Source organism: Rhincodon typus, chromosome 20, assembly GCF_021869965.1.
Source record: "Rhincodon typus isolate 14 chromosome 20, sRhiTyp1.1, whole genome shotgun sequence".
Classification (NCBI taxonomy): Eukaryota; Metazoa; Chordata; class Chondrichthyes; order Orectolobiformes; family Rhincodontidae; genus Rhincodon; species Rhincodon typus.
Window position 1 is genome coordinate 39,685,244 of NC_063351.1, and position 11,759 is coordinate 39,697,002.

The 11,759-nt window shown below is 42.8% G+C and overlaps 1 protein-coding gene across 4 annotated transcripts in view; it reads right to left on the reverse strand.

Annotated features, from left to right (window-relative positions):
* Window positions 1–11,759, reverse strand: part of cfap43 (cilia and flagella associated protein 43) — a 73,702-nt gene that overhangs the window by 11,530 nt on the left and 50,413 nt on the right. For all 4 annotated transcript variants that reach the window (XM_048608958.1, XM_048608962.1, XM_048608959.1 and 1 more), the window contains 6 exons: window positions 10,551–10,655; window positions 10,284–10,400; window positions 8,863–9,066; window positions 6,032–6,238; window positions 4,922–5,011; window positions 1,574–1,654 (listed from right to left, as the gene is read on the reverse strand). In XM_048608958.1, the coding sequence (XP_048464915.1) occupies window positions 1,574–1,654; window positions 4,922–5,011; window positions 6,032–6,238; window positions 8,863–9,066; window positions 10,284–10,400; window positions 10,551–10,655 (804 nt within the window). The remainder of the gene's footprint in view (window positions 1–1,573; window positions 1,655–4,921; window positions 5,012–6,031; window positions 6,239–8,862; window positions 9,067–10,283; window positions 10,401–10,550; window positions 10,656–11,759) is intronic.

Genomic DNA, 11,759 nt, shown 5'->3' on the forward strand with positions numbered 1-11,759 from the left:
GGAGTGCGAAGCAGGTCAGCATCAGTGTGAAGTAGGCTGGGAGGAGTATGCAGCAGGTCAGCTCCGTTACCAAGCAGACTGGCAAGTCAGTATCAAGAAGCAGAGAAAACCAATGTGAGAATGACAGCAGAGATGGGAGATAAAAACCGGTGGCAGAGGGTCCCTTCTAAGATCTCTAACAGAGATCTGTTTCTACCTGTTTGAGATAAATTGAGAATCACAGGAAAGCAGATAGCTAGCTGATTGGTGGGCATTTTTTCTGTCTCTCTTTTGATTGGCCAAGTGGTTTAACTCAGGAAAATATTATTACAGCTGAAAGAGTACAGTTGGGAGATTCATTTTTAAAATATTTAAATGTACAAATGTATTACTTAAATAGAATAGAGCTAGTTGGGCAGGTGGTGTGCTGCAGCTGTACTATGTGAGAGCTGGTGAACTCTGATGCAATCCTTGATGACCACATCTGCAGCAAGTGTTGCCTGCTGGAGGAACTTCAGCTCAGAGTTGATGAGTTGGAGTTTGAGCTGCGAACACTGTGATACATCCGGGAGGGGAAGAGTTACCTGGACAGTGTGTTTCAGGACACAGTCAAAACTCTTAAATTAGATTAATTACATCAAATTTGGTTCATAGTCAGAGACAGGTGGATGTGACTGTGACTGAGGCGGGTTTTGGAAGGCTGTAAATAAGAAGCATCCCTCACTATGTCTCTGTGAGTGGAAAAAAAAGACTTCAAGTGTCTGAAAAGAAAGCATTTTACTACAATAAAAGATCTACGTCCACCTGATCAGCTATTTAATCAAAGATTGACAATTGTTCTGCAAGCAATATCATGTCACTAAAAAAAGTCAGAAGAAATGTCAGAAACAACTCATTCTACTCTTGTGGCTTGGACTCTTGAACTATAAAAATCATTTTTCCTCTTCCATATTTTTCCACCCATAGTATTTCTGTTGCAGCATCTGTTTTTGTTTGCCTTCTTTGTGAATGAATGTGTGTTTTGGGGGTTTTAAACAGAACAGTTTAAATTGCATTGTAGTAATGAATAATCTATTTGTGTTTGACATTTTATAAAGAATAAATTTGTTTAGAGTAAATGAGTTATTTTCCTGGTATTGACAAAACCTGATGTGAATTGCTTTTGTTCTGAACAGCAGTCAGTCAGGCAAAATGGTCATTTTGGTGGTCTGATTAGGATTTTATACATTTTGGTGCAACTTGTGGAACAGTGGGGAACGATTATCAGCACACTCTTCCCAGACACAACCATTTCACTCTCCCCTTTTGGTAAGCTGTACCAGAGTAACTAAGCACTGTTCTATGTCAGGAAAGTTATGCTGGGGCCATGACCCAATAGATGCCAGTTGCCGACACACAGTAAGCATAGTGAGTACTGTCTCTGGTTTTAGAATGGGAGCTGTGGCTGCTGGAATAGGTGGTGAGGAATGTGACTGACAGCACAGAGTTATCACCTGGATGAGGTGTTTTCGACCCACTATCTGAAAGTTAATTCTGGGTATCCATTCTGTATCCAGGAAATGCATTACTATCGGTGAGCTGCTAACTATCTCACCATTTTCAGAATGTCCGACTTCTTGGTTTCCAGGACACCTCCCATCATGTCTTTCAGTGCACGTTCCCTCCAGTTGTCAGCCTGGGAACAGAGTAAGGAAACATCATTGATACAGACTTATCTTTTCGTAAACAGTTTAGCTTATATCCTGGTTACAGTCTTGAGGTTTATCAAGGTTTAACTCAAATGGAATTACTAATTGGCACAGGCAGGGAGACAGACAGAAGATGCTACAAATACACTCTTAAGCTTTGAAAGACGTGTTAATATTTCAGTTGCGACTCTTCACAGGATTCTGTGAAAGCTCTCACACCCAATTTTATTATAAACTTATAGACTTATTTATGTTTACAGCACAGATGAGGCCCATTATATCCTTGGCAGTCAACAAAGATCTGACTATATTAATGCCATTTTCCAGCACTTGGCCCATAGCCCTGGAGGTTATGGCAACACAAGTGAATATCTAAATACTCTTTAAATATTTCAAGAGTTTCTGACTCAACCACCTTTTCAGGCAGCGAGTTCCACTCCGGGTGAAAAACTTTCTCCTCTTAGTCTTCCACCTCTTAGCTTAAATAGAGCCATAGAATCATGCATCACGGAACAGACCCTTTGGTCCAAACAGTCCATGCCAAATATAATCCCAAACTAAACTAGTCCCAACTAGTTATCCAGTTTTAAATGTTGTAATTGTACCCACATCCACCACGTCCTCCTCTTCCTCAGAAAGTTAATTCCACATGTGAACCTCTCTCTGTCTAAAAGATTTGCCCCTCATGTCTTTTAAATCTCTCTCCCTTCACCTCAAAAAGTGTCCCCAGTCTTGAAATCCCCCATTCTAGGGAAAAGACAAGTACCATTAACTCTATTTATACCTCTCATTATTTTATGAGCTTCTATCAGGTTGCCTCTCCACCTCCTACACTCCAGTGGAAAAAGTCCCAGTCTATGCAATCTAGTTGTTAACCCCTCCACTAATGGAAAAATGTCCCTTCCTATGCAGAGTCAATAAATGTGGAGCTGAAAAAGCACAGCAGGTCAGACAGCATCTGACGAACAGGGAGGTCCTGACAAAGGGTTCTGGCTCGAAACGTTGACTGTCCTTACTGCCTTCCAATGCAGTTAAAATCTTATACACTTCTTTTAGATCCCCTCTCAAACTTCGCTTTTCGAAGGAAAGCAGACACTGCCAATCCAATTCTTCCTCACAGCTCAGATCCTCCAGCTTAATGAACATACTGGTAAATCTCTACTGCACCTTCTCTAGTGAAATTGCATCTGTCCCTTCTTAGACATTCCTACACTACCAGTAAACTGTGTCCTCTGTGACAACAAGGTGCAGGGCTGGATGAACACAGCAGGCCAAGCAGCATCATAGGAGCAGAGAGGCTGACGTTTCGGGCCTAGACCCTTCATCAGAAAAGGGGGAGGGGAAGGGGGTTTTGAAATAAATAGGGAGAGAGTGGGAGGCGGATAGAAGAGGGATAGAGGAGAGGATAGGTGGAGAGGAAACAAACAGGTCGAAGAGGCGGGGATGGAACCAGGAAAGGTGAGTGTAGGTAGGGAGTTAGGAAGGGGATAGGTCAGTCCAGGGAGGACGGACAGGTCAAGGGGGCGGGATGAGGTTGGTCGGTAGGAGATGGAGGTGCGGCTTGAGGTGGGAGGAGGGGATAGGTGGGAGGAAGAACAGGTTAGGGAGGCAGGGACGAGCTGGACTGGTTTTGGGATGCGGTGGGGGGAGGGGAGATTTTGAAACTTGTGAAATCCACATTGATACCATTGGGCTGCAGGGTTCCCAAGCGGAATATGAGTTGCTGTTCCTGCAACCTTCGGGTGGCATCGTTGTGGCACTGCAGGAGGCCCAGGATGGACATGTCGTCTGAGGAATGGGAGGGGGAGTTGAAATGGTTCGCGACTGGGAGGTGCAGTTGTTTGTTGCGAACCGAGCGTAGGTGTTCTGCAAAGCGGTCCCCGAGTCTCCGCTTGGTTTCCCCGATGTAGAGGAAGCCACACCGGGTACAGCGGATGCAGTATACCACATTGGCAGATGTGCAGGTGAACATCTGCTTGATGTGGAAAGTCTTCTTGGGGCCTGGGATGGGGGTGAGGGAGGAAGTATGGGGGCAGGTGTAGCACTTCCTGCGGTTGCAGGGAAAAGTGCCGGGTGTGGTGGAGCTGGAGGGGAGTGTGGAGCGGACAAGGGAGTCACGGAGAGAGTTGTCCCTCCGGAAAGCAGATAAGGGTGGGGAGGGAAAGATGTCTTTGGTGGTGGGGTCGGATTGCAGATGGCGGAAGTGTCGGAGGATGATGCGTTGGATCCGGAGGTTGGTGGGGTGGTACGTGAGGACGAGGGGGATTCTTTTTTGGTTTTTATTGCGTGGACGGGGTGTGAGGGATGAGGTGCGGGAGATGTGGGAGACACGGTTGAGGGCGTTCTCGACCACCGAGGAGGGGAAGTTACGGTCCTTGAAAAACGAGGACAACTGAGATGTACGGGAGTGGAATGCCTCATCCTGGGAGCAGATGCGGCGGAGGCGAAGGAATTGGGAATAGGGGATGGCATTTTTGCAGGAAGGTGGGTGGGAGGAGGAGTATTCTAGGTAGCTGTGGGAGTCGGTGGGCTTGAAATGAATATCGGTTTCTAGGTGGTTGCCCGATATGGAGACAGAGAGGTCCAGGAAGGGGAGAGAGGTGTTAGAGATGGTCCAGGTAAACTTAAGGTTGGGGTGGAAGGTGTTAGTGAAGTGTATGAACTGTTTCACTTTTAGCTAACGACTGCATTAACAGTACACACTAACCACTAACACCCTATTTCATTAAAAAATAGCTCTTGAAAATTCATGCACCACACATTGGAATTATTATACAGTACACCCACAAAGATGTTTCACCAGTAATGAATAGCCTGTTCTTGTGTCTTGGTGTCAGCTCCTGTATAGGCCATGTCTATCTCAGTGTCAGCTCCTGTATGGCCCATGTGTATCTCAGTGTAAACTCCTGTATGACCCGTGTGTATCTCAGTGTAAACTCCTGTATGGCCCATGTGTATCTCAGTGTAAACTCCTGTATGGCCCGTGTATGTCTCAGTATCAGCTCTGTACAGCTCAAGTGTGTCTCAGTGTCAGATTGTGTTAATTACACATCAACTGAAAGGAAAAGTTCGGCTTTGCAATGGGTAGTAATCAGGGCTGGATCCTAGCTGACTATGATGGATTCTCAGTTTTAAGACACTGAAGCGGCGAAGCTTACTAGTAGGAGCCTGCCTGTTCAAACTACAACCAAACTTCCTCATTACTCTACCCACATCCCACCTTAAACTCACACCCATAATGAGTTAGGAGTTACCTTGGCAGCTAGTAGCCGTAGCTGTTCAGCTTTATACTCTTCCTCCAGCTTACGTTTTTGCTCTGGGGTGAGGTAGCGCTCTGCTGTAACCTGAAGGCAAAGAGACAAACTCATTGGGTGTTGATTGGGGCTCATCAGATTCATTATAAATGTGCACTGGTAAATGACACACAGCAGCTTTGGCAGTGACATTTCAAAACCAGACAGGCCCAAGAACTGTAAGTAAGCAATAGCATCGTGGAATCATATTCAGCATCAGACAGCTGCTACAATCTGTACACAAGACTGATGCCAGCTACTGGAGCAACAACACCATAGGTAGAGGCCATAGCACACCATGGCTCCAGGTCTGTGAAACCCTCAACACCAACACCCCTACCGCCCATACACCCCCGAAAACACCTGCATCTTCAACATGGAGCATGGTGTTCAATCAAAAGCTGAAGAACTGGGAGAAGCCAAGTGGTCCCTCCGACCTGTTTGGCCAGTACATGGATTATTGCTAATCTGTATCATAATGTATCTACCCGTCCTCGTTCCAACTGCCTTAATCCCTGTAACTGATCAATCTCAGTTTTCACATCTTTATCTGAGTCTGGATTCAACAGGTTTTTGGAGGATAAACTTTTAGATTTCCATTCCCCTCTGTGTAAGGAAGTGCTTCTTGAACGACCTAGTTTGAATTTTAAGGTTCTGCCCCTGCGTTCTGGACTCTTCCTCCCAGCCCCCCCACACAGGGTGCTCAGCCCCAAGCAGCACTGGAAACAGTTTCTCTGTGTCTATCTGTTCAGGGGTGCTTGTGATCAAAACATAATTTCAAATTGAAGTTCAAATGGATGGAGAAATGGAAAGACAAGTAAGGCTGAGGCTCCTCAAAAATAACATCTAACAGGTGGCAGGTTTTCTACATGGAAGGGCTTGCAATGAAAAGATTGACTCTGATTTCAATGTACTCTCTGGGAATTATTACAGCCAGCACCGGGGACTGCCCTGACTGGCAGGCACAGTACCATATGAAAAAGCACCAGGGAAGCACAGAGAGAACAATTTGTTAGAAAACGTGATGAAAAGTCAGGATGAGGTGTAGTCCTCCTACAGTCCAGCTATTACCTCAGAATCCTGGACTTCAAACTCTCGCTCAGGCAACTCCTTGTTGCTCATCGTGGGCAGCCAGACCTCTTCATCCATGTCCAGTTGCTGCATGATTTCCACAATCCGCACAGTTCGGTCCTTCACTCGAGCCATCTCCACCTCTTTTTGTTTGTAGGTTGCGTCAAACTCCTTGTTGAAAGTGGTTTTTATGTTGTAAATTACATCCTTAAGATGAGGACAGTAATAATAAAGTCAAATTTCATGTATATCAACAGGAGTGGGATGGTAATAGTGGGTTTAGTGACAAGTTTACTCATACAAAGGGATACTGTAAATACACAATAAACAGAGAGGAAAAATGGAACTCTGTTTGGGGCTTGAACTATTAACATGGCATGTTTTGGATGCAGTAAATCAACACCGCATAGTCCTAAGGAAACGCTGCAATGTAGGTCAGTATTGAGTGTGTGTTGCTCTGTTGCAGAGTCAGTACTGAAGGAGCACTGTCCTGTTGCTGGTTCAGTACTGAGGCGGTGCTGCACTGTTGCAGGATCAGTACTAAGCAGGTATCTCACTGACAACTGGTGACATCCTTTCAATGAGAACTCATTTGAATGTTAGATTCTTGAGATTTCTTTACTTTCTTATTTGGGATACATCACTCCATGTGCCAAAATGTATGTTTGGTTTTCCAGTTCATGCAAATTTGTGGCATGTCAGGGATTGAGTGGAGAATCTTTTTAATTCATTTCAGTTTCTGATTTGATTGCTTGATAACACCTGAACCTCACTGATATCAGAAAGGACAGAGTGAGGCACAGAGAGATTGTGATTTCATTATTGCTGATGATATTTGTTCTGCTTGGCTCATCTCCAATGGCTGTGCAAGATGATTCTGCATTTTCTGCTGTTATTATGAAGGGTGAGGGCTGGAGTATGTTGGGAGAGGCCTGGGCACACAGAAGACAACTGCAAATGTTGATTCTGCAACTATGTTGAAACCACAGCTGCTCATTGGATGCTGTTTCCCTGCTGTATCCCCATTTCTACTGCTTGCTTGATGCCCTAGGTGATGCTGAAACATTGTGAGAACTATAATGTGAGGGTAATTTGCATCACAGCTGAACAAATATGAGGCTGAACAAAATTCCCACAACGTGGTTCGAAGATTCAAAAAACCTATAATGTAAACCTTTGGTTTCTTTTTTGAGTGTTACACTCTTCCTTTGCTTGGCCACTGAGCCTCAAGTTAGTCCTACAACAGAAATAGGGATTGCCATGGGAGGGGAGCTAGGGTTGAACTTCTTTAATAGCTTCTTATATAACAAAGATAATTTCTTTCACATCATGTGCTAAGCACTTGAGCCAGAATGGAAATACTTCGGTGGCTTTCTCTCTCAGAGTGCCCATGTCTGTTACCTTATTCAGGCAGTGTGATTGGCAACCCTATTAACAACCCTGTAATATCTATGTTACAACAAGTATTATAATAAAGGAATACAGGTGGAGTACAGAGACCATGCACGGCAGGAGATTGCAATGTTGTTAATATTGATGATGCAAATATTATGTGCGACAGTTTAATAAATTATTTACATATTTGATGGATTTCAACCTCTGCTCAAGAAGGGAAGTACCTTCCACTAAAATAGATTTATGATAGGAACAGTAGAAGACAGGGAATGCCAAAGGTCATTTGGTCCATCAAGCTGATGCCTTCAAAGATTAAATGCAATCCACCTAGTCTCTTCTTGTCCCTCTTCCTATTCTTATTTAGAAAATGGTAATGACCCATGCATTGGGAAAAAAGCCTAACATTCCTTTTGTGTTATGTTCCTTTAAGACCAAAATGAGCTGAAAGAGGGTTAATTAATTTTCAGATCGTTCCAAGAAATGTCTGTGTGATCTGAGGTTGCCAACCTGCTGTTGAACAGCTAAGAAGCAAAAGGGTAAATAGAAAATTCATGGTAGTGGGCTGGCTCAGTCTGTGTGTTTCTGTGGTTTGTTCAGAACACACAAAAAACATTGTGTAAAGAGGAAATAAGTAAGATTCTCTATGAATGATGCAATTTTTCTGTTTGGCAGTCTTTCAACAGATCCCTGTGTTGAAGTATATATTTGAGAATAGAGCAGAGACTGGGTTATTGTGTATATTATCGAATTAGAGCAAGCAGAAAGTTGAAGACAGGAAGGGCAAGGGACTGTGGATTGGATAAGACACTGCTGCTGTTGAAATGGTGCCAGAGCCCTCCAGCCCATTTCATGAAGTTGCAGAAGAGTGTCCAAGGATTCTATACCAACTGGACTGTCATGTCCCAGGTGAGAGACAATTTATAGACATGCATCTTGTTGATAGTAGCCATTTTTAGGGACTTTGGATGAAATGTGACTGCTGCTGAATGCAACTTAAGGGCTAAAATAAATGAGTGGGAGACATTTAATATAATGGAAGCCGAGTTGGAAAGACTATAGGACTGCACATTGTGCCGCACTTATGCGGGAAGAACTTGTAACTTGTAAGTGCTTGTAATTACCTGAGGCAATTCTTTGTGTTGGATATAAAATAAAATGTACCTCAATTAAGTATCTTTTGCCTGCCAATTAATGTTTGAATTATATTTATTTCAAGTGATTTGTTACAGTCAAAGTTTTAAACATTGAAATCTTGTACAGTGGTTTTCTTTCTATTGGCACCATGGAAATTCTTTTTCTCTTTGGTCTCTGAGGGGATTGGAATAGTAGCAAAGTTAGATAATTCAGTTTGAAGCAGTATTTTGACATGTGGAAAAGGAAAACCGACACTGTAGTAAGATTTTTGTGTTTAAATGTGTTGAACATGGTTTGTTCACCTGTAACAGGACGATCTGATTAATCTTCTCATCCTTTGTGTGCAGCTCTAATTGTTTATACAAGTGACGATTTACCACACCATACTGGCAGGTCAGGCTGCCTTTCAATGCTGCACTCTCTTCCTCTTTTGAGTCTTCATCTTCAGCTTCCTCATCTTCCTTCTCTTCTTTTTTAGGTGGTGTCTCAACGATGTCTTTTCGAGCCTGTAAGTATAGAGAGGATGAAAATCTGTTCTCGCTACATCAAGCTTCAGTCCATTTTTTCCCAATAAGTGTGGACTCTTTGAAACTCAACCCATATTTTCCTTACCTCTTATAGTTTGTGATTGGCTGTGGAGATGGAAATATGACACATTACCAGGAATTATGTACTAATGGCAACCTAGGCACTGTTACAAACTAATGGCTTCAGTGGTCCTTTCATATTTATCAAACCCTACAGAATGAAATATAGATTTTGCTCTCACTCTGCCACTATAACACGACACAACCCAAAAACATAAGCCTACACTCAGTCACTTGGTGACCCAGTAAGTCGGCGCACCTATGTACTGTATCACCATGACACCAATGTGTCTCCACTGGCTGGGAATTCTATGGCAAATTAGTCATAACTCCTCAAAGCCTGTCCACAATCTACAAGGAACATATCGGGAGTGTAATGGAATACTCTCCTCTTGCCTGGAAAGTATGGCTCCAATACTGCCAAAATTTTGATACCATTCAGGAAAATCAACCCACTTGTTTTGCAGTCCAGCCACTATCTTCAAAAATCAGTCACTTCACCACCAAACACAATGGCAGTGATGTGTACAATCTATAAAATGCACGAGGCACCTCCTTCCAAACCCATGACTGCAAACATCTAGAAGGACAAAGGCAGCAGATATTTGGAACACCGCCACTTGCATGTTTTTCTCAATGACATCATCTTGGCTTGGAAATGTATCACTGTTCCTTCAGTGTCACTGGGTCAAGATCTTGGAATTCCCTCCCTAATAGCATTGTGGGTCTACCTACACACCAAGGATTGCAGCGGTTCAAGGACTCATATCACCACTACCTTCTCCAGGGAAATTAGGGCTGGAGTCTTGATGCAAGGCCTGCAGCAATGGTCACATTCCATTAAAGAATGAAAAAGTTAAAAAGAATCGAGTCTTCATGTTTAAAAGTAACACTTCTGTATCTCTATTCCTAAACTCATTCTTCATATGGTTACATTCTAAGGCACAGATCAACTGTTGGGATGTCTCCAAACATTTTGTAAGCGTTAAGTCTGAGGTTGAGGACCTCTATGCTAACTGTTTACTAATATAAATTAACATGTTATAACACTCTGAATGCACTGAGATGTATTACTTTCAGCTATCTCCACAGTCGGTTAAATGTCATGGTAGTATGGATGTATTCAGAAAGAGTACCTTCAGGTCAATCAATTCAATTGTTCTCTGTTGCATGATCTTTTTGAGAAGCTCCAGCTCATCATTGCTGCGCTCCCTCATTGGGTAATTAGACACTGCCAGTCCTGAAAAGAAAGCCTGAAGAGTGTACAAAGAAAAAGAAAATCAGAGATGCAACAAAAGGCTGCCTCATCCTGTTACCCTAACACTCCCTCCCTTCCTGAACGTGAATCCTGATTCTACAGTTTTTAAGAGGATTAACTTTTATGCAGAATTTCTAATCAGTACCTCCAGCGTTCGTCCTTTCACAGCCATGTTGTCCCAGCATTCTTTTTTAATCACTTCACGTAGGTATTGGTTGGCTAGGTTTTCCGTCTCAATTGTCTCACGAACCTGTTGAATTAAACTTCATTCAGTAAGCAGGTCCCCAGAAATGCTGATTAACATAGAGAATTGATGACGTACAAATTACACAGGTCCAGTATAACTCTTCTTCAGAACTCCAAGTTCAAATATTTCAAAATTGTAATTTTCTGTTAGAACATAATGTGTTAGTAGATGAAAATAGTTCTCTCATGTAGCAAATGAATACTCAGCTCCTATGCATAAAATGCCCTTTATGCAAAGAGATTTATAAGATGAGGTGAGGAGTTAGAAATGATTAAAATAAAAAAATTGATGACACAGTCAGTCTTTGCAAAGACCACTAACTGGGGTAGAATTTCCTGAGATAATAACCCACTGTTATACGGGAAGCCTGTCTGGTTTCAATAAGAAATGTATCAAACTGAATGATGTTATCATCAAATATGACCTGTAGGAAATAAAAACCGTAAGAACTGCAGATGCTGAAAATCAGGAACAAAAACAAAGTTGCTGGAAAAGCCCAGCAGGTCTGGCAGCATCTGTGAAGGAAAAAGTAAAGTTAATGTTTCGGGTCTAGTGACCCTTCCTCAGAACTGTTATGACCTGTAGGAATGTCTGAGACCTAATGGAATGAGGAAACAGATGATAGATGCAGTAGTTGAGGGTTAACTGGGTTTGAATTGGTTATGTAATTATGGGAAGCTAATAATCAATAGGGTTGAGTTCTTGTGGCACACTGGCAGTGTCCCTTCCTCTGATCCAGGGAATCTGGAATCAAGTCCCACCTGCTCCTGAGGTATGTAATAGCATCTCTGAACATGGTGATTAGAAAATAATTTCAAAATGTAATCAGTAGGGTCACATAATTTGATTAATTGAAAACACAGGTGATTTAGCAGTGGTGGATAATAGGTGAAAAGTACCAGGGTGATTTGGTGATGGGAAAAAATGTCATTTGGTTGTGTGTGATAACACTTCCAGGTATAAATAGAAAAAGAAAAAGTAATCAGAGATAACAAGGTATAGAGCTGGATGAACACAGCAGGCCAAGCAGCATCAGAGGAGCAAGAAGGCTGACGTTTCAGGCCTAGACCCTTCTTCAGAAAATCTGACCTGAAGGTTAGTGTGCTA